This window comes from Pseudophryne corroboree, chromosome 6 (assembly GCF_028390025.1).
Source record: "Pseudophryne corroboree isolate aPseCor3 chromosome 6, aPseCor3.hap2, whole genome shotgun sequence".
Lineage (NCBI taxonomy): Eukaryota > Metazoa > Chordata > Amphibia > Anura > Myobatrachidae > Pseudophryne > Pseudophryne corroboree.
The window spans coordinates 432,949,417-432,976,177 of NC_086449.1; the positions used below are offsets into that span (position 1 = coordinate 432,949,417).

The 26,761-nt window shown below is 45.3% G+C and overlaps 1 protein-coding gene across 1 annotated transcript in view; it reads left to right on the top strand.

The window, feature by feature from the left end:
- LOC134932543 (pendrin-like) overlaps positions 1-26,761 on the top strand; it is a 192,619-nt gene that overhangs the window by 1,688 nt on the left and 164,170 nt on the right. The window contains exon 2 of the mRNA XM_063927070.1: positions 18,239-18,378. Within this exon, the coding sequence (XP_063783140.1) occupies positions 18,239-18,378 (140 nt within the window). The remainder of the gene's footprint in view (positions 1-18,238; positions 18,379-26,761) is intronic.

Below are 26,761 nucleotides of genomic sequence, written 5' to 3' on the forward strand. Positions count from 1 at the left end.
TTAGGCTCTGGTTACAGCTAGATTTATGGTTAAGAATAACCACCTCAGCAATGCAAATCTGCATGGTTGACATACTAATTGTCAACATTAACAATGCCGACCTCCCATCCTTGTTGACATTCTGAATGTTGACATCAGAATGTCGACATTTTGTACAACACCCTCTACTAGGTGGTGTGAGCTGGGAGTAGGTCAGTCACAAGGAAAGGGTCACATCAGTGCTGATTGTTTTAAGTGATAGAAGACACTGGTTATCCTTTCTAATCACTTATGAGGCCTAATGGAGTAAGGCTAATGGGAAACTAATCAGGGTCAGCTTCCCATCTGAATTGTATGTTGTTGCTGTTGTTCTGTGTATGTTTCACATCTCTGGCTGTTGAAACATATACAACTTACTAGGTTTATCCATATGGATGTTCTTACCTTGGAGGGACAGCAGATGGCAATATATGCAAATGCATGGGTATTATTTGTCTGCTGTATATTCAAGTACTTGTTGTTTCTTTACCATGTGTCTTCGAGATAGAGAGCTGAGCACATGTAGCAGACATGTTATTTGAGGAGCTGTTACTGAAAATCTGATGTTTGTCACATTTATATTAGCGACATAGTAACATAGTTAATGAGGTTGAAAAAAGACAAAAATATCCATTGAGTTCAACCTGTATTATAATTCTTACACTAATCTGTATGTAACTAGTTAAACTATAATGAACCAGATGAAGTTATGCTTTTAAGTCTACATAACAGCTATAATTCATGCCTTTTCTAAAATTCTCTTCCTTTAAATGATATATCCTTGGATATTTATTTCAGCTAGGAATTTATTGAATCCATTTTTAAACACATTGACCACCATTACTAACTTCTCTGGCATATAATTCTAAATTTTTACTGCCCTAACTGTGAAGATCCCTTTTCTTCGTTGGGTTTGAAATTTTCTCTCTAACCTCAGAGGGTGCCCACATGTCCTGTGTAGAAACTTTTCGATAAACAAATCGCCTGATAGATCCTTGTATTGTCCTTTTATATATTTGTAAATATTAATAATGTCCCCCGCCTCTTAATAATGTCAGCCGCCTCTTTTCAAGTGTAAACATATCTAACCTAGTAAGCCTTTTCTCATAGTCCAGTGCCTCTAATCCTTTGATCAGTCTGGTGGCTCGCCTCTGATACCTTTCAAGTTCCAAGATATCTTTTTTATAGTGCGGTGCCCAGAACTGTACACAATATCCAAGGTGTGGCCGTACCAATGATTTGTACATTTGTACAGTGGCAGGATTACACTCTTATCCCTTGTCTCAATTTCCCGTTTTATGCATGCTAACACCTTATTTACTTTTGTTGCTACACTTTGACATTGGGATCTGTTACTAAGTCTATTATCAATGAGCACCCCCAAATCTTTTAAAAATGACTGTTTCCCCTACATTTTCCCCATGTAATTTATAGGCTGCCTGATTGTTCTTAGTCCCAAGGTGCATTACTTTACATTTTTCTACATTGAACCTCATATTGATCCTGTTACTCAGTGTTATATAAAGAAGTTATACCTTTACAAGACTCATCCTGTCTGATTGTAAGGTAACTCCTGTGATGATCTTTTATGTATGAGAACTCTGCTGCACACCTTTGGTAATCCATCGCCACATGCCAAAACAGTTATGGGCCCAGACTGGAGTCTATACAGGATAAAAGTAATCCAGAGTACATCCCAAGCTGCATCTAGAGCACAAGCCAGAGACAACACCACACTGCAAGTCCCAGTCGGCGCTGACAGCAGACTATATTATATACATAAGAATCACCCAGGAGAACCTCTAAGAGATAACTGTAAGTAAAACAAGTTTATTACTACAGAAGAATAGAGAGATTCATACAGAAATGGGATATGGCTAATTACACAGATCTCAGATTAGCTGCAAGCAAGCTTTCTAATGAAAACTATCAGATATGGAAGTTTAAAATAGAAACCAGAGATGATATATGGGAAGTCATAAATACAGACAGAACTGTAGAAGAGGATCAGCAGTGGATTAAGAAGGACAAACAGGCAAGAGCAACCATACGTTTACTGGTGGAAGATGATCAGCTCATACACATAAGACAAGAAAGTACAGCTAAAGGCATGTGGACAGCATTGCAGAAAGTGCATGAAAGGTCAAGTTTGAACAGCAAACTATTCCTATTGAAAAAGTTAAACCAGATAAGGTTTAACAAAGGCAAGACAATGCACATTAATGCACTACTAGAGATGACTGGCAGCTCAGATCAATGGGAGAAGAAATGAAAAACAACCACATTGTAGTTATTCTCCTGTGCAGTTTACCAGATACATACAGTGCACTGGTAAACGCGCTAGAAACGAGACCTGAACAGAAATCACACTAGATTTTGTAAAGAACAGGCTCATAGAGGAGTATCAACGCAGAAAGGAGCTTACAAAGGGTAATACTGAAAGTAATACAGTGAAAGCACTTAAAATGGTGGATACTAAGCAACACACTAGGGAAACAAGAGCATGTTTCAGATGCAAGAAAGTGGGTCACCTTAAAAGAAATTGCACCATATTAAAGACCGAACAGCACAAACCACCCGAAAGAAACAAAACAAAGAGTCAAAGCCACACTCACAGATAGAAGTGCACATAATTGGGATGGAACATTTAAAGCGACAGTAGCCCAATTGCCAGACAAATGGTATGTAAACTCAGGAGCAGGGTTGGAAAAAAACAGGTTTTTTAAAAAAAAACAACAACAAAGAAACGCTTTTTTTGGTTTAAAACTTTTTTTTTTGTTTAAAACCAATTTTTTTTGCATTAACGTTTTAAAGAAAAAAGTAATCCTGTTTGTTACAATACTGTGAAACATTGCTATGTATTAGAAACCTTGATCAACCATGTTTTAATGCTTTCTAACATTAACAATCCAAAGTTATTAGGCTTTGATATGATTTATTTGAAATCTTTCAATAAAACCAATTTTAGACTAAATATAATTAAAACATGCAAAAGTACTTTACAGAGAAACGCACAAGCACAAAAAAAGAAGGAGTTAAGCATTAGCACTAGATATGTCACTGGCATTAAATATTTTGAATAAAAACATTAGCTTAGATGCCTTTTCAGTTCTCAGTCTGTTTCAAAGCTTAGAATTAACTAAACCGAAAGAAGAAAAAAAATCTTTCTACACTAGCTGAAGATGATTGAGCAGTCAGAAGTTGTTCAATAATGGGAAATACTGTACATTAGGTTTGAATTGAAGTAAACATGTATAAACCATGAGGTGTTTTTCTGTGTATTGCCTATTTAATGTGTTGGTGTTGTTTACTCTTTAAGAATGTGAGTGTTAACTATGGGTTTTTTTCTGTCCTATGGGAATGTTGGGGGAGAAGCTTGATGCTAGGCAGATTTAGTACCTCTCTTATCTGATTCACCTCCCTATATTTTTGTTGTATGTGTGATTTACTGCATTGGTTCAGCTTACTTAAATGAAGACCACAAGCAACAACATGTGGAAAAATACCAGGGATTCCCTTACAATAGGCTTTTTTAAAGAAGTCACTGTGTTGTGCCTGTAGTCACAGCATATTAAAAAAAAAACATTAGGTTTAAACCATCCAACCCTGCTCAGGAGTGACTATGACAAATAACAAGGACTTCTTTACTAAACTTGATTTGAACCATAAAGGAACTTTCTGGCAGATGGTACAAGTATCATTGCAGAAGGAAAAGGGAATGGTCAATTCTTATGCTCCAATGGTAATGGCAACTACACACAGACACCCATAACAGATGTACTATACGTTCCAAAGCTAGAAGGAGCACTATTGTCAGTAAAGGATTTAATAGAAAAAGTACTTGCTGTAAAGTTCCGGAATAAGAAGTGTTTTATCCAAAATGGAAGAGAAATGCTAGCTACAGCCAGAATAGAAGAACATTTATATTGTCTGGATATTGCAGCACAGCAGGTAAAGCTAAGTGCACAGTAACAAGATGACTGCATTCACAAGTGGCATAGAAGATTAGGACACAAACACCCAGATTGCCTAAAGGAAATGGAGATAATGACCCCCAGTGTGATGTTCATGGAAGAAGCAAGAGATGTCATGATTCCAGCAAACTCAATTGAAGAGGAATGTACAGAATGTAGTTGAGGTACAACATAGTACAGATACCAGCAACACTCAGGAAAGTATAACAGGAGGAGTAAGACGCTCTTCAAGAGAAAATAAAGGAAACGCACCCATACGTTTATCTTACAAAGCAACTGCTGTTCACATATGAGAACATCACGGGAAGAAATTGCTACCTTTCCAGAAAGAGAAGCACAGAAATGGCTAAGAACAGCAAAGGAAGAAATGGAATCAATGAAAGACAACCAGACATGGACATTGGCCAGACTACCAGTAGATAAAAAGGCCATAGGATGTAAATGGACTTTAAAGGTCAAGTATGATACTGAAGGAAAAGTAGAAAGATACAATGCAAGATTAGTTGCTAAAGGATATTCACTGAATTTTGGAGAAAATTATGATGAAACATTTGCTCTAGTTGTGAAACACACCACCTTTAGACCCTTACTTCTAACAGCATCCATACAAGGTATGCAGGTGAAACACTTCGATGTGAAGATTGCTTTCTTACATGGTGAACTAAAGGAAGACATAAACATGGAACAGCCACCAGGTTTTGTGAATTCTCAAAAACCAGATCATTTATGTAAGCTTAACAAAAAGCATATACGTGTTACGCACACCAGTGCTAACAGGAGTATACCGGTGTATGAACAGAGAGGGAAGCGAAGCAAACGAACTCACAGACAGTATAACATAACATACACAGGAGGTGATGGAATAACTAATAAACACAAAGTGAACGGAGAAGCCCAAAGGCTCAGGAATTGGGTGTCTCCCTAGTGTCAGGAATGCTCAGATGGAATAGAGCGGACAGGGAAGCGAGGTGTAGTGATTTAACATTTGGAGCACCTGAAATGATGTTGCTAAGAGCAACAGAAAAACCCCCAAAGGGTTACCAACGGGTGTGGGAATAAACTCCTTGGTCAGAGATAGAAATATAGACACAAGGAGAGTATCCACAATCCTAACCCCCACTTGCAGGGCACAGGTTCAGCTTACTGCCACTAAACTGACACCTGGACGCCCTGCACAGTGAGGGAGGATTAAGCAAGCAGGTCTGAGAGTACAGCCGCAAACCTGCTGGGTTCACAGAATAGCAAAAGAACCCCAGCAGGTCAAACAACTGACTCCAGTCTTACTGCTAGGTCCGGATTGGCAGAATGAAGTACCGAATCCCAAGGCCTATTCGCAGTAAGCAACAAGTAAATACAAGGTCACACAGTACTAGCTAACTCTCTGGAACTGACTAACAAACAAAGATTCAGCAGCATTTGCCTAGCCTGAGAGGATGGTTTATATAGCAGGTGCTGTCCACGCCCCACTCAGACCTCACAGACTGTGAGCACAAAACCAGCGCCGGATTCCCTGCCGTGCACAGAGCCTGTAACCACTACACAGTAAAAACCCGGACCGGAGTATCAGCTGCGCTCAGGTTACTTCGCTAACACTTGCCTCCCGGTTGCCATGGCGACGTGGCAGCACAGAGCAGGAGATCCTAACAGTACCCCCCCTCTGACGAGGGGTCAAAGAACCCCTACCAACGGGTTTATCGGGGAACTGCGAGAAGAAAGAGCGTATCAGTCTGGGGGCATGAAGATCACTACTGCGCACCCACGACCGCTCCTCCGGGCCATACCCCTTCCAGTGCACCAAAAATGACAGCTGACCCCGAACCATCTTGGAGTCAAGAACCCTTTCAACCACAAACTCCCTCTGACCCCGTATCAGAAGAGGAGAAGGTCTTCCACTGGAAGAAGGATTACTAACCGCCAGTTTTAAAAGGGAACAATGAAATGTTTTATTGATACCCAATGAACGGGGCAGATCTAACTGAAATGCCACCGGATTGATAACCCTGGTGATCTTATAAGGGCCGATGAACCGGGGGCCTAACTTATGAGATGGCTGTCTCAACTTCAAATTCTTGGTGGACAACCAGACGAAGTCTCCTAATTTGAAGCTGCAGGGTCTTCTCCGCTTATCAAAAACCCTTTTGGTCACTAATGACACAGACACAAGGGCTTTCTTCACTTTCCTCCAAATACCCTAAGGACCGAAACAACAGAGGAACCACCAGGCGTGGAATCCAGGGGGTCAAAAGAATTGGCCTTAGGATGATGCCCATACACACAAAGGAAGGGAGAGATCCCTGTAGCAGAGTGAGCCGCGTTGTTATAGGCAAACTCCGCCATGGACAGATGAGCAACCCAGTCAGTATGACACTTGGAGACATAACACCTGAGGAACTGCTCCAAGGACTGGTTCACCCTCTCAGTCTGCCCATTAGACTGTGGATGGTAGCCTGACGACAAGCTCACAGAAATCTGGAGATCAGAACAAAATGCCCTCCAGAATTTGGCCACAAACTGGGATCCACGGTCAGAGACCACATCAAGTGGCAACCCGTGGAGGCGCACAATATGCTGCATAATAACTCAGACAGGCGTCTGGCCGATGGCAACCCAACCAGTGGAACGAAATGCGCCATCTTCGAAAACCTGTCAACGACAACCCAAATGGCTGTCATCCCCGAGGATTTGGGCAAGTCCACCACAAAATCCATGGAAATGTGGGTCCATGGCTTAGACGGAATAGAGAGTGGATGTAATGGGCCGACAGGAACCCCTCTAGGAGTTTTATTTCGGGCACAAACGTCACATGCCCGAACCCACTGATCCACATCCCTAGCCACCGAGGGCCACCACACCGCCCTAGACAGCAACTCCCGAGTTCTGGCAATACCCGGATGCCCTGCCGACCTCTTGGCATGGAATTCCAGGAACACTCGCTGTCTTAACCTAGGAGGCACAAACAAGAGACCTACCGGAAGGTCTGGAGGAGCCTGCTCCTGTGCTCTAAGGACTAATGACAAGAGGTCCTGGGTAATGCCCACTTTAATACATGATGGGGACACAATGGGCAATGGCTCCTCGGTGGTCTCTTGAACTGGAGCAAAACTCCGCGAGAGCGCATCAGCCTTGATGTTTTTTGACCCAGGGCGATATGTTATCAAAAAATTAAAGCGAGCAAAAAACAAAGCCGATCGTGCCTGCCTGGCATTGAGCCGCTTCGCTGACTCTAAATATGCCAGATTCTTATGGTCGGTGAGAATTGAGACCACAAACTTAGCCCCCTCAAGCCAGTGTCTCCACTCCCCGAGTGCATCCTTTATAGCCAACAATTCCCGGTTACCCACATCATAATTCATCTCAGCAGACGAAAATTTACGGGAAAAGTAAGCACAGGGATGAAGGCGATTATCAGACACCCCCATCTGAGAGAGCACTGCCCCAATACCTATCTCAGAGGCATCCACTTCTACCACAAAAGGACGCTCTGGATCTGGGTGTCGTAGCATCTTGGCCGAGACAAATGCCCTTTTGAGACGGGCAAAGGCCGCTTTGGCCTCACAAGACCAGTGAGCAACATCCGCCCCTTTCTTAGTGAGTGCCACCAAGGGGGCCACTATAGACGAAAATCCAGCGATAAACCGTCTATAAAAATTCGCAAAGCCCAGAAAATGCTGAAGCGCCTTCAAACTAGTGGGCTACACCCAATCCAGGACTGCCTGTACCTTAGAACCCTCCATTTGGAAACCTTCTGAGGAGATAATATACCCTAGAAATGCGATTTGCTGGACTTCAAACTCGCACTTCTCCAGCTTCGCCCCAAGCTGGTGGTCTCTGAGTTTCTGGAGGACTAAGCGTACATGCTTCCGATGTTCCTCCAGGGAATGAGAGAAGATTAGGATGTCATCTAGATAAACAACTAAGAATCTATCCAAATATTCCCTGAGCACATCGTTCATGAATTCCTGGAAGACTGCCGGGGCATTAGAGAGCCCAAAAGGCATCACCAAATATTCATAATGCCCTGAGTGGGTATTAAAGGCAGTCTTCCATTCATCCCCCTCTCTTATTCGGATTAGATTGTAAGCACCGCGTAGGCCAATCTTAGAAAAAATGGTGGCAGTACGAAGCTGGTCAAACAAAACCGAAATGAGAGGCAGTGGGTACGAGTTTTTAATCGTGATACGGTTCAATTCCCTGAAGTCGATGCAGGGTCGCAACGAACCGTCCTTTTTACCCACGAAGAAGAACCCCGACCCAACTGGGGACTGTGAGGGTCTGATAAATCCCTTAGCCAAGTTCTCCTGAATGTACTCTGCCATAGCCTGAGTCTCAGGACGTGACAGGGAGTACAACCTGCTCTTGGGAAGCTTAGCATCCGGCAACAAATCAATGGCACAGTCATAGGGGCGATGGGGAGGTAGTACCTCCGCAACTTTTTTGGAGAACACATCCGCAAAATCTGCATAACATCCTGGCAATCCTGGCAAACTTAGCTGCGAGAGCCTGACTGGAAGGCTCAAGCAACTCCTGAAACAATCACTACCCCAACTAAGAATCTCCCCAGAGACCCAGTCAAATTGAGGGTTATGGGCCCTTAACCAGGGTAACCCCAAAACCAATGGGGCAAAAGAACAGACAGTCACATAAAAAGACAATTTTTCAGAGTGTGTGGCTCCAATAAACAAAGGAATTTGGCTGGTGCAGGAGGTAATTTTACCCTGGGACAATGGTTCCCCGTTTAAACCACAGATCTCAATCTCTGATGCCAAAGGTACTGAGGGAACAGAGTGTTCCAGGGCGAATTGACGGTCCATGAAAACCCAATCGGCCCCACTGTCAACAAAGGCCTCAGTCTTGACAGTTTGACCGAGGATCTCCAAAGTCACCGGAATGAGAAAAGTCTTTTTTTTGGGAAATTCTGACTTCTGGCCTGACAGGATATTTCCCATCACCCTCAGGCCCTGAAGTTTTCCGGTTTTTCTGGGCATGATACTACAACATGACCTTTATTCCCACAGTACAAACACAAACCCTGCTGTCTCCTCCGCGTCTTCTCACGCGAGGAGAGGCGGGTAGCCCCAATCTGCATAGGCTCCTCGGAATATTCCTCAGAGTCTGAGGTTCCCTTGGGAAAAAAGGAAACTGCGGTCTCCCTTTCAAGCCTACGCTCTCTCAGCCGTCTATCCACCCGGATGGATAACTGCATGAGCTGATCTAAGCTATCAGGCGAGGGATATTGTACCAGTTGGTCCTTTATCTGGTCAGAAAGGCCCCATCGGTACTGGTTTCTCAGGGCTGGATCATTCCACTGGGTATCATGAGCCAACCTCCGAAACTCCGTACTATAAACCTCAGCTGGCCGTCGCCCTTGCTTAAGAACCGTAATCTGAGCCTCGGCTGAAGCCATCTTGTCAGGGTCATCATACAAAATGCCCAGTGCCGTAAAAAAAGCATCAACACTTTTAAGCGACGGACAGTCAGGCTGTAACCCATATGCCCAGACCTGTGGGTCTCCTTGTAGCAAGGAAATCACCATGCCCACCCGCTGAATCTCCGACCCAGAAGACTGGGGCCTAAGCCTGAAATATAGCTTACAGCTCTCCTTGAAACAAAAGAACTGCGAGCGATCTCCAGAAAAACGATCCGGGTGATTTACTTTCGGCTCCTTAACACCTGAACTTGCCGCTGCTGCTGCGGGAGCTCCGCTAGCGGCCTGCGGGGTGTTCATTTTAATGGACATCTCATTAAATTGTCGAGTCAGGACCTGCACCTGATAGACCACCTGTTGCAAAGTATTTTGAGGGGTATGCTCCATATTCCCACAAAATTTCAACAGGAGTAGGGCTGCTGAATATGTTACGCACACCAGTGCTAACAGGAGTATACCGGTGTATGAACAGAGAGGGAAGCGAAGCAAACGAACTCACAGACAGTATAACATAACATACACAGGAGGTGATGGAATAACTAATAAACACAAAGTGAACGGAGAAGCCCAAAGGCTCAGGAATTGGGTGTCTCCCTAGTGTCAGGAATGCTCAGATGGAATAGAGCGGACAATGAAGCGAGGTGTAGTGATTTAACATGTGGAGCACCTGAAATGATGTTGCTAAGAGCAACAGAAAAAACCCCAAAGGGTTACCAATGGTTGTGGGAATAAGCTCCTTGGTCAGAGATAGAAATATAGACACAAGGAGAGTATTCACAATCCTAACCCCCACTTGCAGGGCACAGGTTCAGCTTACTGCCACTAAACTGACACCTGGACGCCCTGCACAGTGAGGGAGGATTAAGCAAGCAGGTCTGAGAGTACAGCCGCAAACCTGCTGGGTTCACAGAATAGCAAAAGAACCCCAGCAGGTCAAACAACTGACTCCAGTCTTACTGCTAGGTCCGGATTGGCAGAATGAAGTACCGAATCCCAAGGCCTATTCGCAGTAAGCAACAAGTAAATACAAAGTCACACAGTACTAGCTAACTCTCTGGAACTGACTAACAAACAAAGATTCAGCAGCATTTGCCTAGCCTGAGAGGATGGTTTATATAGCAGGTGCTGTCCACGCCCCACTCAGACCTCACAGACTGTGAGCACAAAACCAGCGCCGGATTCCCTGCCGTGCACAGAGCCTGTAACCACTACACAGTAAAAACCCGGACCGGAGTATCAGCTGCGCTCAGGTTACTTCGCTAACACTTGCCTCCCGGTTGCCATGGCGACGTGGCAGCACAGAGCAGGAGATCCTAACAATACGGTCTAAAGCAAGCGGCAAGCGTATGGAATACAAAGATAAATAAAGTCTTGATGGAGAAGGGGCTCATCAGAAGTGTGGGCATTGGAGCTCAGTGAGCGGGGATGCATCAGGGAAAATGAGCCTTCTCTTGTATGTCTGCAGTTATGGGAACCGCCATGTTCGAGACCAATGCACGCAGTGTAGCCAATAGTAGCACTTCATGTTGGTTCTCAGCCAATCCCAGTATGCTTTCGCTTTTAGAAGGGGTTGCATTTGAATCAAACACTGCTAGTGCTTTATGTTGCTCTTCCTGGAAGGTGCTTCTGCTTTGTGCTCCTGTGGGCATCCTGGTTGCTCGGTGGCCCTGGAAGGCTCCTGCCTTGCTCATTTGCATGTTACTCCAACTCTTTCTGCTCTCTAATCCAGAGTTCGGCTCCGGCGCCGCCTCCTGCAGCTGTTTTTCAAGAATCTAGTTTCCAAAGTCTGTAGTCTTCAGACACGTTTTCCAAGAATTTAGTTTCAAAGTCTAAGTTCTTCAGTCACCTTTTTCCAAGAATCTAGTTTCCAAAGCCTGAATTCTTCACTCATGTTTTCCAAGAATCTAGTTCCCAAAATCGGAGCTCTTCAGTCACGTTTTCCAAGTATCCAGTTTTCGCAGTTCTTGTCTTTGACCTGCAGCAATCCAATCTCCAGTCTTCACAATTATTGTTTTCAAGTCACAGTCATCATTACCCAGTCTTCACAGTTATTGTTCCCAAGTCACAGTCATCAAGTACCCAGTCTTCACAGTTATTGTACCCAAGTCACAGTCATTCAGTACCCAGTGTCCAGTCTTTATAGTCACTGTCTCAAATCACAGTTTCCCAGTATCCTGTTTCTACATTTGTCTCCAAGTCATAGTCTCCCAGTGTCCACTCTTCATGGTTATTGCCCTCGAGTTACAGTTATTCAACTCCCAGTCTGGCGGTTTTTACCTATGGGCTGCAGACCCCCCCCCCCCCCTTCCCGTCCCCCGATAACATCCACCATCCAGCTCACTGTCACTGAAGCCAGACTACACTGGCTTCACTGTGACTGGCAGTGACTTGGAAGTCCTACCTGTCAGTCATGGACACTGCAAGCAGTCCATTTGGGAGGTGTTTCCTCCCTCCGGGACTTCCAGACTGGGCTGCAGTTCACATAGAGCCAGCCCCCTGCCTCGTCAGCCTTAGCTGACTTCTATGGGCTGAAGCCAATGCAGTCTATAGAGGCCGTGGTTTTGCACATGCGCAGTACCGTTGCCGCTACTGCGCATGTGTGGTCCAGGGGTCTGTGAATAGTGCATAGCACAGATGCCGGGACCCAGGCGACGGGGACAAGGAGGGGGAGACCCGGCAGCATCGCCAGTGGCAGCCCTCCTCAAACAAGGTAGGAACCACCGCTGGTCTTCACAGTTACTATCTTTAAGCCATGGTTAACAAACTCTCAGTCTTTACAGCTATTATTTCCAAGCTGCAGTAATCAAGTACCAGTCTTTGCAGTTATTATCTTCCTGCTACAGTAACCACGTTCTCTGACTTCACAGCAACAGTTTCCTAGCCCAGTCATTTCTTACCCAGCTGTCACAGTATGCTAATCCTTCTACCCCGGGAGTCCATGAGAAGGAACTATGGGGGTGATTTAGATCTGATCGTAGATGTGCTAAATTGAATGCGACTTAGACACAAAGTTATATACAGTAATAAAACGCACAAGCAGTTTCTGCTCATTAAAATGATATGCAGTATACCTATATTCTGTGTGTGACTGCGACTGTATTTGCATACAAAATGCTATTATGCAGTGTTTTCATGGAAAACACTGTAACATGGCATTTCGGATACAGATACAGCCCTAATTACACACAGAATATGGGCATGCCGCATATAATTTTAATCAGCAGAAGCTGCTTGTGTGCCCTATTACTTTGCGTCTAAGACGTATTTTCGCGCTACCAAGTCTCGCCACAGCATGGTGCGACTTCAAGGGCTGTTTCAGTGTCCCATATATATAACATATGGCGGCCATCTTTAATTTTATCAAAGCCTCGTTTTGAGACCCGCAACCATCTTATTCATGCCTCTTTGTTATTACCAGTGGCCATCTTTGCTATGCGTTTATAGGTTCAGTGAGATGCGATAGTAATTTGATTAACAGGAGGTGACCAATTGTGGATGGCAACATGACATTTGTGGGGAGTTGTTGGAAAAATTCAGGCGTGTCTTGACAGTTTCAGGGGGTATATCTGACAGCTGTAATCACTTGAGATTAAAAACATGGCACCTGTGCGATTTGCGCAACATTATTCTGAGTAGGCATGGGTCAACCGAAACGGTCGATGGTACTCTGGTTCTGCACACAGTTGCAATCACATTGGTGGGTGTCTTTTACCGTTTCAGGGTGTCTCTTCACATGCGATTTTTAGAAGTGTCAGTTTAGAGACCATCTTAATTTTGGTCTCAATAGCAATCCATGCTGAATTAGGCCCACTGTACAATAACAATCAAATAATACCAAATGCAGGTTGAGTATCCCTTATCCAAAATGCTTGGGACCAGAGGTATTTTGGATATGGGATTTTTCCGTATTTTGGAATAATTGCATACCATAATGAGATAACATGGTGATGGGACCTAAATCTAAGCACAGAATGCATTTATGTTACATATACAACTTATACACACAGCCTGAAGGTCATTTTAGCCAATATTTTTTATAACTTTGTGCATTAAACAAAGTGTGTCTACATTCACACAATTCATTTATGTTTCATATACACCTTATACACACAGCCTCAAGGTCATTTAATACAATATTTTTAATACCTATGTGTATTAAACAAAGTTTGTGTACATTGAGCCATCAAAAAACAAAGGTTTCACTATCTCACTCTCAGTCAAAAAATTCTGTATTTCGGAATATTTGGATATGGGATACTCAACCTGTATTGCAAAATTCACAATTATCGCAGCTAGTCCTATTGGAATGTTCTCTCCTACATTCATAGGCATTCACAGAACATTTTATTAGGGGGTGCACCATTGGAGGGGTATGTTTAGCACCATCTACTGGGCGTGTCTAGCTCCACCTATCGAGCGTGTCTAGCCTATTGGCACTCACTGCAATATATAGTGCATCCGGAAAGTATTCACAGCGCTTTACTTTTTCCACATTTTGTTATGCTACAGCCTTATTCAAAGAGGGAATAAATTCATTTTTTCCCTCACAATTCTACACACAATACCCCATAATGACAATGTGAAATAAGTTGTTTTGAGATTTTTGCAAATGTATTAAAAATAAAAAACAAAGAAATCACATGTGCATAAGTATTCACAGCCTTTGCCATGAAGCTCAAAATTGAGCTCAGATGCATCCTGTTTCCACTGATCATCCTTGAGATGTTCCTACAGCTTAATTGGATCCACCTGTGGTAAATTTAGTTGATTGGATTTGGAAAGGCTGTCTATATAAGGTCAAAGGAATTGTCTGTAGACCTTCGTGACAGGATTGTTTCGAGACACAAATCTGGGGAAGGGTACAGAAAAATATCTGCTGCTATGAAGTTCGGAACCACCAGGACTCTTCCTAGAAGTGGCCGGCCGTCTAAACTGAGCGATCGGGGGAGAAGGGTCCTAGTCAGGGAGGTGACAAAGAACACAATGGTCACTCTGTCAGAGCTACAGATTCCTCTGTGGAGAGAGGAGAACCTTCCAGAAGGACAACCATCTCTGCAGCAATCCACCAATCAGGCCTGTGTGGTAGAGTGGCCAGATGGAAGCCACTACTTTGTAAAAAGCACATGGCAGCCCGCCTGGAGTTTGCCAACATGCACCTGCAGGACTCTCAGACCATGAGAAACAAAATTCTCTGGTCTGATGAGACAAAGATTGAACTCTTTGGCGTGAATGCCAGGCGTCATGTTTGGAGAAAACCAGGCACCACTTATCACCAGGCCAATACCATCCCTACAGTAAAGCATGGTGGTGGCAGCATCATGCTGTGGGGATGTTTTTCAGTGGCAGGAACTGGGAGACTAGTCAGAATAGAGGGAAAGATGAATGCAGCAATGTACAGAAACGTCCTGGATGAAAACCTGCTCTAGAGCGCTCTTGACCTCAGACTGGGGCGACGGTTCATCTTTCAGCAGGACAACGACCCTAAGCACACAGCCAAGATATCAAAGGAGTGGCTTCAGGACATCTCCGTGAATGTCCTTGAGTGGCTTAGCCAGAGCCCAGACTTGAATCTGATTGAACATCTCTGGAGAGATCTGAAAATGGCTGTGCACCGATGCTTCCCATCCAACCTGATGGAGCTTGAGAGGTGCTGCAAAGAGGAATGGGCGAAACTGCCCAAAGATAGGTGTGCCAAGCTTGTGGCATCATATTCAAAAAGGCTTGAGGCTGTAATTGCTACCAAAGGTGCATCAACAACGTATTGAGCAAAGGCTGTGAATACGTATATACATGTGAATTCTTAGTTTTTTATTTTTAATAAATTTGCAAAAATCTAAAAAAAAACTTTTCACTTTGTCATTATGGGATATTGGCCCTCATTCTGAGTTGATCGCACCAAGCAACTTTTTGCTGCTGGTGCGATCAACTAATCTCCGCCTATGGGGGAGTGTATTTTAGCATAGCAGGGCTGCGAATGCTTGTGCAGCCCTGCTATGTTAAAAAAGTTTCACACAAAACAAGACTAGCCCTAGACCTACTTAACCTGTGCAACGGATCCAGCGATGCAGGTCCCGGCTTTGACATCAGACATCCGCCCTCCGTTCGCCTGGACACGCCTGCGTTTTTCTTACCACTTCCCGAAAACAGCTGGAAACAGTGAGTATCCGCCCCGGAACGCCTCCCGCCTGTCCATCTTCTTACGATCGCCGCTGCGATCACATTTGTCGTTGGCGGCTGCGATGCCCTGCAACGATCGTCGGCAGGCAACGACGCACGTGCACAATGCGTCTGGCGCGCATGCGCATTTCTGACCTGTTCGCACCGCAACGAAGAACTGCGTGCGAACAGGTCGGAATGACCCCCCTTGTGTGTAAAAGTTTGAGGGAAATCATTAATTTATTCCATTTTGGAATAAGGCTGTAACATAACAAAATGTGGAAAAAGTGAAGCGCTGTGAATACTTTCCGGATGCACTGTAAATCACATACCACAAGGGGTGTGGCCACTGCAAATGGGGGCGTGTCAATATGGAAGCATTCTTTTCCATTCCATATGCACCTTACTTATATGGTGGTTTCTCACAATAGGGAACCTCTGAAGAAATGTCCTCACTAGGCAGACAGCGTCTTTAGACTGTAATCGCTATTCATGTATGAAATGACAGAGTCCAAAAGATGCCTGTTTGTGTAGAAATATAACCAAGATCATCATTATGCAACAGAGGTTCAACCAGACTTATGTCACTTCCTGCTTCCTGTCTCTCTCAGCCACACCATCATCTCCTCCCTGTATCTCTTAGCCACACCCTCATCTCCTGCTAGCATCTTTCTGCCATACCATCTCCTCCTCTCCTTGCATTGTCTCTCACCCCCACCATCATCCCCTCCCTGCGTCATCTCTCATCCACACCATAATTTCCCGCTTGCATCTCCTTGCCACGCATCTATCACAATCCACCTCACTTTGTGTCTCTCAGTCTACCCCTTCACTCTGTGCCTGTCAGCCTCCCATTCTTCACTCTGTCTCTCAGCCTGCTCCCTTCACTCTGTCTTTCAGCCTACACCTCCCTTCAATCTGTGTCTAGTTCCACTTACAGACAATGCCTACAGTAGTAATGCCCACAGCATTTGTGCCCCTTATACAATACCCACAGTAATAGTGCACCTTGCAAAATGGCTACAGCAGTTGTGCCCCTTACAAAATGCCCATAGTAGTGCCACTTACACAATGCCCACAGCAGTTGTGAACCCTTACACACTGTCCACAGTAGTGGTGCCCCTTACACAGTGCCCACAGTAGTAGTGCCCCTTAAACAATGTCCACAGCAGTTGTGTCCCTTACACAATGCCCACCGTTGTGCACCTTACACAATGCCCTCAGTAATAGTGCCCCTTACAAAATGGGTGCAGCAGTTGTGTCCCTTACAAAATGCCCATAGTAGTGCCACTTACACAATGTCCGCAGTAGTAGTACCCCTTACACAATATCCACAGTATTAGTGCCCCTTACACAATGCCTACAGAATTAGGGTCCCTTACACAATGCCCATAGCAGTTGTGCCCCTTACGCAATGCCCACAGTCGTGCCCCTTACACAGTGCCCACAGTAGTAGTGCTTTTTTCACAGTGCTCACAGTAGCAGTGCCCCTTACATAATGCCCATAGTAGTAGTTCCCCTTACATAATGCTCACAGTAGTTGTGCCCCTTACACAATACCCACACAGTGGTTGTGCTCCTTACACAATGCTCACACAGTGGTTTGCCCCTCACACAATGCACATAGTAGTAGTGCCCCTTACACAATGCTCACAGCAGTTGTGCCCCATACACAATGCCCACAGCAGTTGTGCCCCATACACAATGCCTACAGCAGTTGTGTCCCTTACACAATGCCCACAGTAGTTTTGCCCCTTATACAATGCCCACAGCAATTGTGCCCCTTACACAATGCCCACAGCAGTTGTGCCCATTACACACCACACAGTAGTTGTGCCCCTTACACAATGCCCACAGAAGTTGTGCCCCTTACACAATGCCCACAGTACCAACACAGCACAGTACTTACTTGAAACCCTGCTGCAGTTTCTCGCGCTTGGTACTGGGGGATAGACATTGTGATGTCTCTCCCTTCACACTGCGGAAGCCGGAAGGTGGAGCAGTGCACGGGTGGGGGGGACAGGAATCAGCACGCATCACTGCAGCTGCAAGCGTGTGTAAGGGGGGTGCCGGATATTAGAGGGTGCCTGTGCTCACCAGGTACTCCCAGTGCGCACGCCTATGCCTACATTCTTTATTCCCATTAAAACAAGGAGCACAATGAGCATACGTGGTTCATCATCAACTGGCAATTTCCTCAGAGATCAGTGCAGTAGGACTCTTGTGGGTAAATGAATTAACCTCCGTTATGGGGGAGAAGCAGTGTCAGCGCACGTTATGTCGATTTCGACAGCTCTAGGTGGCGATGCCCATAAAGCACAGCAGGGACAGAGCTGTCCCTGGCTGTGGCAGGTGCCGGCTCCAGACTGCGCAGGGGATCAAGCTTGAGTAGCGAGATCCCACTTATGCGCAGTGGAGCCGGCCAGGCAGAGAGACACAGCGCATCAGCACTGAGCTGATGTGCTGTGTGCTCAGGGGGGCATTGCCTGAGGGGGAAGCGGTTTCAGCAGACAAGATGTTTTTATATCTTGTCGATGTCCCTTCATGTTTCGCCTTGGTAATAAGGCGAACCAGGAAGTGTTATATTGGTACGGTACATGCCGCTATAATACATTTACCCCTTGATGCTGTCATTTGATTATTATTTTCTGTGTTTATCTTGCAGCTGCACATCTACAGAAGTTCGTGTTAGAATCAAGAAATTTTTTCCAGTCCTAAACTGGCTGCCGAAGTACCGATGGAAAGAATGGCTTGTACATGACCTTGTCTCAGGACTTTGTACAGGACTTGTTGGCACATTGCAAGGTAAGCCTCTTCTTTATGCAGCTTTCTTAATAAAGATGCTACTGCCAGTCAGTTTCTTAAAAATGTTCAGTGGACAAATCCATCATACGGCTTATCTATATTAATACAAGGCCAAGCTTTGTATGTACTGGATAAGAAAGGCTGAAGACCTATAAGTTGTACTAGCTGAGTTCTGAATGGAACCAGGCAAATATTTATATTGCATACCACATAACTTGTGGATATCCTTACTTGTGACAGGGTGCATGCACATCTGCCTCACAACAGTGCGCATGTGTGAATGGGGATGTGCCTTGTCTCTCAGGCTTTCTTTTCCCTTCCCTAGAAATACCCCTTCAGTGCTATACAACCTGCCTCTGGTACACAGGGCATTGATGGAGCACCTGTCACAGTGGCACACCTCCCAACTGTCCTGGAATCAACAGAAATATCCTAATTTGTGGGACACAGCTGAGGGGTATGATCTTGTCAGTATTTAGGGTGTCTATATATTTTTTATAACACATAGGGGCCTAAATGTACTAGCCTGTGATATATGGACAGTGTCAAATATTCTGGCAATTTAGCCATTAGCTTTACAAGAGTAAATTTTTTTTTTTTAAAGGACAATCCAAGGACCAGTGGCACCCCTATGTAAATATTCATGGGAAGTAATAAAATACTTACTTGCCTGTCTATCCACTACAAGGGTAGCTGTGTATTCTTCAGCATGCTGGGCATTACAAAACATCAGGGCACCAATAGGCCAACTTATTCCCTTTCCCCAACAGTATCACAAGCAGTGTCGGAGAGGGGCAATGCAGTGGTAGGGGCCCATATTTAAGGGTGTGGCCAGGCAGTAGTGGAGGTATGGCCAACCACCACAGGGGCCTGGTTAACCATTAGAGAGTGCATGGCCTGGGCCCCTTGATAAATATATAAACACTGCTGAAGATTAATAACAGTAGCACTATAGATGGTATACCATAGTCCTGTGTAGTATAAGGTAACATATGTATAATGTATAATTAAAGTGCACTAGGATACAGTCTGGAACCTAATTCCTAGAGGTGGAGGTGGGCCAACAGGCAGTGGGGCCTACTGGGGGTTTCCTCTGTTTCCCTGTGGGCCAGTCCGACCCTGGTTAAAAGCGCCTCCCTTCTTTCCTTTCTTTTTTTTTTTTTTCTACTCTTCTGAATCTTCTTCTGCTGTTTCTGGATGGCTCTTGTTCACTGTCAGTGACAGTGACATGCGCTACAAAGAAAAGGGAGCCAGGAGCAGTAATATGGAAGCTGGATGGATAGTTTATTGCGCTGGACATCTCTCTAGACCAGGGGTTCTTAAACGCGGTCCTCAAGGCACCCCGATGGTCCAGGTTTTAAGTTTATCCATGCTTGGCCACAGGTGACATAATTAACACCTCAGTCAATTTGATTTAACCGTCTGTGCTGAGCCATGGATATACCTAAAACCTGGACCGTTGGGGTGCCTTGAAGACCATGTTTGAGAACCTCTGCTTTAGACATTAGTGCCACAAGTTGGGGACAGCTCTGTGTAGTTGTGCTGCCTCACGCGGCCTTGCATCCTGTACTGTTCTTGGTGCAGATCTGTAAAAACATATATTGTAAACAATGATTTAAGACACTTGGCTATTAACAGCATTCAAAGCAAACGTCAAATACAGTATGTATATATTATTTTAGTTGTTGTGAATGTTGCGCACACATAATTATGTGCAACCTGTGTAGATGTGCATGCTCTAGAAGAGGCATTGTGGCATCTTTATGAGCCCTTCCTGTGCAAGGACTATGGGGGTCATTCCGAGTTGATCGCTCGCTAGCAACTTTTTGCAGCGCTGCGATCAGGTTAAAACTCGGCAAAACTGTGCATGTGTATGCAACGCAATGCACAGGCGCGTCATACGGGTACAAAGATGATCGGTGCTGGGCGATGTATTTAACGAAGAATCCATTCGCACAGTCAATCGCAAAGTGATTGACAGAAAGAGGGCGTTTATGGGTGTCAACTGACCATTTTCTGGGAGTGTTTGGGAAATCGCAGACATGTCCAAGCGTTTGCAGGGCGCGTGTCTGACATCAATTCCGGGACCAAAAAGACTGGAGTAATCGCAGCGGCTGAGTAAGTCCAGAGCTACTCAGAAACTGCACAAACTGTTTTTGTACCGCGCGGCTGCAAAGGCGTTCGCACACTTGCAAAGCGAAAATACACTCTCCCATAGGCGGCGACTATCTGATCGCAGCGCTGCAAAAAGTTGCTAGCGAGCGATCAACTCGGAATGAACCCCTATGTACATGCCTGTGCACTGCCAAGCTGAATACCAATGACCCACCCCTCGAATTATATTAGTAACTGCCAATTTACCCCATAGAGTAATTACAGGGTATGTGACTTGGGAAAAGGGCTGTATGTTATTCATATGTCTGGTCTGTTAGTTTTAAGGCTTTTATTGCATTGCTTTAGTTTTCTTCTGAAAATTCAATACATACAGTACATTCCCACAGATAAGATCCAACCTGTTTGAGCTCTGCACCTCCTTATACTGTACATTAATGGTCTGTTTCCCAAATTTCCTCAGTGAATGCCATTTGCTCATTTAAATATGAGGCTGAGAGAGCCACAGATATATTTTTAAGGTGGTGAAAAAATGCATCTTCCTGATCTTATGATGACTGTACTGAAATAATATGAAGGTGGCATTTTTAGGAGCTTTCCTTGCTGTGAGGAGGGGCACATTGCCATTTCATCTCTATAAGTTTGGCATTTTCATGGAAAAGTGAGTCTCTAGGAACACTTTGCAGATTGTAAAAGAAGCTATAAAATAACCTACAAATGTAACAAATAGAATTAATGCAGCTCAGCTCCAGGATTCTTTCACTCTTGTGATTAATGTTCCATAAATGGGGATTAATGGAGCAGTAATTTAGGGGAGAAACAGGAAAGTTTTACTGAAGAGGGTGTTCTATAGGGGTTGGGTATGCGTGACCGGCGGTCAGGAGACCGCCAGTCACCATACCGAAGGTTCTATTCCCACTATATGGGTGTCGTGGACACCCAGGAGTGGGAATAGTCCCTGCTAGTCGGCATGCTGACTGTCAGGATTCTACGTGATCAGGATGTAGGGGAAGGTATTGTGACCGGCGGTCTCCAGACTGCCGGTCACATAACTACATCCCGTTCTATAGTGGTAGGAGGTTGGACTTTTTCACTTCTTTATATGGTGACACGTTTGCACAGTAATATGTTAATGCAGCAGGAGGTGTCATGCCTCCTGCTTGCTTTACTGATCAGTGCTGTATCCTAGTACCCAGCATCAGATCATCTGCAACACCATCGGCTGGCTGCATTACCCATGGGGTCCTGGCCACTGCAACTAAAACAGAGAGGCCAGGAAATGTCCAGCCTTGTCCCTCCCCTACAATGGAGGCAACACTCCTCTATTTTGGGAAACAGAGGCCGTTGCCGCCCCCTCCTCACCACCAAACAGCATCTGAAGTGTCAATCACTGACAGTCTGATGCCATACTGCGTCCTCTGTCGCAGACCCTTACTGTACATGCGCAGTACGGGGCCAGGGCATGCAACGCAATTCGGTCCACAGCTGAATAAGACCCACTATGCAGTGTCAGATTCTTCTGACTTTTGACACACCTACTGTAGGGGCACTTCCAGTTTGCAGAGTTATTTCCATGCGGGGAATCTCCATGCACCTTCATGTACATGTGGGTAAACCTTTTGAGCTTACAGGTGTGTCCCCTCACATCTAGCCTCCCTACTCGTTAACCAGCCCTTCTAGTCATGCCATGCCGTGGCATGACTCGGTAGCGCCGAGCATCTTTTCGTGCAACGTTTTCCATTACACTGTGTCATATTTGCAAAATGGTCCAAATAGGACACACAAGCAGCTTTTGCTGATTAAAATGATATGCGGCATGCCTATATTATGTGTGCGACTGCAGCTGTATCTGCTAACGAAGTGGTACGTTACAGTGTATTCCTACAGCCGCAGTGGCACACAGAATATAGGCAAGCCGCATATCATTTTAATCAGCAAAAGCTGCTTGTTCTTTTTATTTGCATATTGGTGCGAATAAGGCGCATTTTCTGCAAAAAAAGACGCCCGATCTTACAGAGTTGCACAGGACCTGACAGCGCACCCAAACCAGGCATTTCCCGCTGCTTGGCATATTGAGGCAAGATGTATGAGGTCACATCTGTAGCTGTGCAGTGTACATCCAACAATGCAAATGAAATCCTTTTTGTGGGTAATAGGTTAGGTCGACATATGGTCAACATGGTCAAAATGTTGACAGGTTCAAATCACACATCATATGGTCGACATGGGAATTTTTTGCATTTTTTTCAACTTTTTCATACTTAATCATCCATGTGGACTACGATGTAACCTGAAGAATGGCCAGCGAATCGAGGGGATGTGGTACACTAATTGGGGTTACATGTTATGAAACCTACAAATTGACACACACAAAAAATACACATAAAAAACGTTTACCCATGTTGACCTTCCCCTGTCGACATATTATACCATAACCCTTTTTGTGTGCTCTATCAGGTAAAAAAGCAGACATAATAATATTTCAAATGCAATTTTTTATAATGTCTTTTCACCCTGTATACTTTTAATTTTATGTTGGTAGCACTATACAAATGTCAAGGATGCGTAGATAGATACTGCAGATGGAATACATAGTATTTACCGGCAGATGGGATGCGGGCCTGGGACTGACAAAATAGGCAGCCCCCCCTTCCCTCCCCAAAGAAAAATAATGATAAAAATATATATTAAAAAATAAAAATATATATTTTGAAAAAATGTAATTCCTATGCACATAAGATGCAACACCATATTATGCCCCTTACACCATATTAAGTCCCCCCAGTAATGCCCCTGACACCATATTATGTCCACACAGTAATGCCCTTTGTCACCATATTATGCCCACACAGTAATGCCACTGACACCAGCGTATGCCCCCACATTAATGCCCTTGTTATCATTATGCCCCACACAGTAATTATAACAGTACTTGCTCAGTGTCAGGGGTTCTGCTCGTTGTCAGGGGATTCCCTCCCCCTCCCGCTGTTCGCGCCTGCCTGCTTCAAATTAAAACTATTGAAAACATCCATTCCAAAATGTCCGACACCTCATTTAACTGTCTCCTTTGAGGTGGCGACCATTTTGGAAGGTAAATTTTCAAAACAGCACTGCGGACGGCGGCAAGCGGACATCGACATGAGCAGCCTGGGCCCTGCCTTCTCTGTCAGAGAGGCTGGGCCCAGGACAGTTATGACCCCAGCATCCCCCTTATGGCGACCCTTGGGGCGAGCGCCAAGAGTCCCCTTATGGGCTCGCTACACTCACCACGCTGATGGCTCGCTGTGCTCGCCACATGATCTATTCCCACTCTATGGGTGTCGTGGACACCCACTAGTGGGAATAGCCCTGTTGCTACGGGATTCCGGCTGTTGGTATTGTCGGGATTTCGGCATCTCTACCCTGAACGCCGGGATCCTGACAGCCGGCACTTTAACTGCAACCTCTGTAGATATATCATCAGATTTATAAAAAGCCACGATGCTTACTGCAGGCAGATAGCCTTGAGCTTTAACACCTGTAGCTAATCAGTTTTAAGCTCATTTCCTCTCGTGGTATGCCCGCCTGATAACACGCGATAACCCATAGATTTCAAGTTAATTGCCCAGAGCTAGGGTTGACTAGGGTTGACGTGCTCACTCCCAGGAGTGTACAAACAAATCTGTTGTAACTGCAGCACCACGTCTAATTGAATTTGCCAGCACGCTGGTCTCTGAAACAGACAAATGTTATCTGTTTTTTCTAACTGTAACAAATGCTTGAAGAATCAAAATGCTTCTAGATATGTTATCATCATTATACCCATGACACCTTATAAGCACTGCTTTCCAATACTGATCTCAGTAGCGGAACTTGTTGAGTGGTGGGCCCAGGTGCAAAAATATTATTTTGGCCCCCCTACTCCACCCCAACCTAAGTTAACAATATGTCACACGGCAGTGGGTGACAGGGGGACGCAGAGGCTGACAGTATAAGGCAGATTGGAGGCAGAAAGTGACAGGGGGAGGCAGTGGGTGACAGGGTTGCAAGCACAATGTCCTTGATGGGGCGTAGAACTGGGGTTATGTACCCTGGTGGGGGCAGGAACACAGTAGCCTCTGCTATGTCCCTGACAGGGGCCCCCGCCCCTTATGTTTTCAGCAGTTTGGCACTGGCTCAGGCAGACTGGGCCAGTGCCAGTTACACCAGCTGTGAGCTGCTTTTAATACACAAACAGTAGTGAATCGGAAAAATATACAGCTGTCTTAGTCAGTATGTGGTTGTGATCATCAGTGCTGATAGGTGGTAGGACTCCTCTATCAGTCTGGCACATGGGGTCAGTACGAGACACTGCCGGACGGGATCCTGGCGGTCGGAATACCGACACCGGGATCCCGACTGGCACAATCCCGACAGGGGGGCGAGCGTAACCCACAGAGGGAGAATATGTCAGGATTGTGCCGGTCAGGATCCCGGTGTCGGTATTCCGACCGCCGGGATCCCGTCAGGCGGAATCTTGACCGCAGCCCTGGCACACACAAGGTCAGCCCCACCTCCCTAAGGTAAGGGACAGGTCCCTCAGATAGTGGGGCCAACCATGCTCTCCGCACTGGGCCATTCATCCGCCATAGCTCAAAATGGTCTGCGGGGTGTTGAGGTGGGGGGGAGGGGCATCAGTGGGCCCCTTAGCCCTCACCCTTAGCGGCCTCAGGGCATTGCACTTGCTGCACCAATGGTAATGTAGTTCTGCCTCTGTACTAAGTGACAAATCTTTTATCTCTTCTCTGTGTGTTGGTATATTGCATGTGTGCAGTCCTTACTTAACCTTGAAGTTTCTGCCTAGCAACGCTTATTGTATTCAGGAGTACTGTAGAATATTTTAAAATTACTTTTTAGCACGTGAACCAGTTTAGCTATTTAACAACACTGTGTACTTTATAACGTAATACTTAAGAATGGAATTCATACCCATATTTTTTTTTTTTTATACAGTGAGTAATATTTATTGAATTTTAAACAGTATTACAAAAATAAAAATAAAATACAGATTATAAAAGGCAGCAGTAGGCAGACAAACATTTCCATTGAACATTATAAAACAGAAACACTGGGGGTCATTCTGATCTGATCTCTCCCTGCGTTCATCACAACGCAACGATCAGGTCAGAACTGCACATGCATCGGCGCCGCAGTGCGCCGATGCATGGCTGACAGCCGACGGCTGTCGTTGCCTAGCGATCGCCTCTGCCTGATTGACAGGCAGAGGCGGTTGCTCGGTGGAAGGGGGCGGCACAGCTGCGTTTGGCTGCCGTTTTGCGGGTGCAAGCGTGGCCGGACTCTGCGGGGGGAGGGCCGCAGCGGCTGCGTGATGTCACACGCAACTGCTGCTACCCGGGCTTTGACGAGTAACTCTCGCCAGCCGCAGGAGCTGCGCTGGCTGGGAGTTACTCTTCAAGTACAAATGCTTTGTCGCTGTGCGATGCTTTTGTACTTGTGTGTGGGGGGGCGGCCTGACATGCGGGGCGGACTAGCACCATGCTGGGCGCCCCCCCTGCATGTCAGTGTAAGTGATCATAGCTGTGCTAAATTTAGCACAGCTACGATCAGGTCGGAATGACCGCCTCGTTCGCATAATAATGAACAAAGTATTACAGATATTAATGATATTAATCATAGGAATGCAATCAAATAGAAAAAAGATTCACTTAAACATTATATATAAAAATAAATATTCAGCAAGTACTGAGTAAAAACGTAGAAAATATCCCTAAAAGATGTACCATGCCAAAAAATAAAGTGCAACAGTAGCTACAAATGTGAAAGAAGGGAAATATATAAATATATATTGTAAAACGGGTACTGGAAATTAAGGACTCGGTAGGCAGGTTTTCCAGTGAAACACAGTGTCTTTACTGGCATCAGACACTGTGCATAGCATACTCAGGCTTGGGCCTGGTCACACAGGTACTGTACATGGAGAAAATAAACAAATGAACATAAAAAGTCTTAGCACTTCCCATGCTCAATAATCCTTCTGCTGCAATGGCCTGCAGCCATCATCTGCCATGTTCTTCTGGCACTACAAATGGATTCAGTATGATATCCTGGCTTTCGGGATCTCGCCAATAAGGAGACTGACGCCGACAGCCAGAATGCGGGCTCACTGCGATTGCCACGCTTCGGGCATGGTGGCAACCCGCGGTCGCCACATGGTTATATTCTCTCTCGAGTGGTGGTTGGACCACCACCCGAGTGGGGGATTTCGGGCGGCGGTATCCAGCGGCTGTATCCG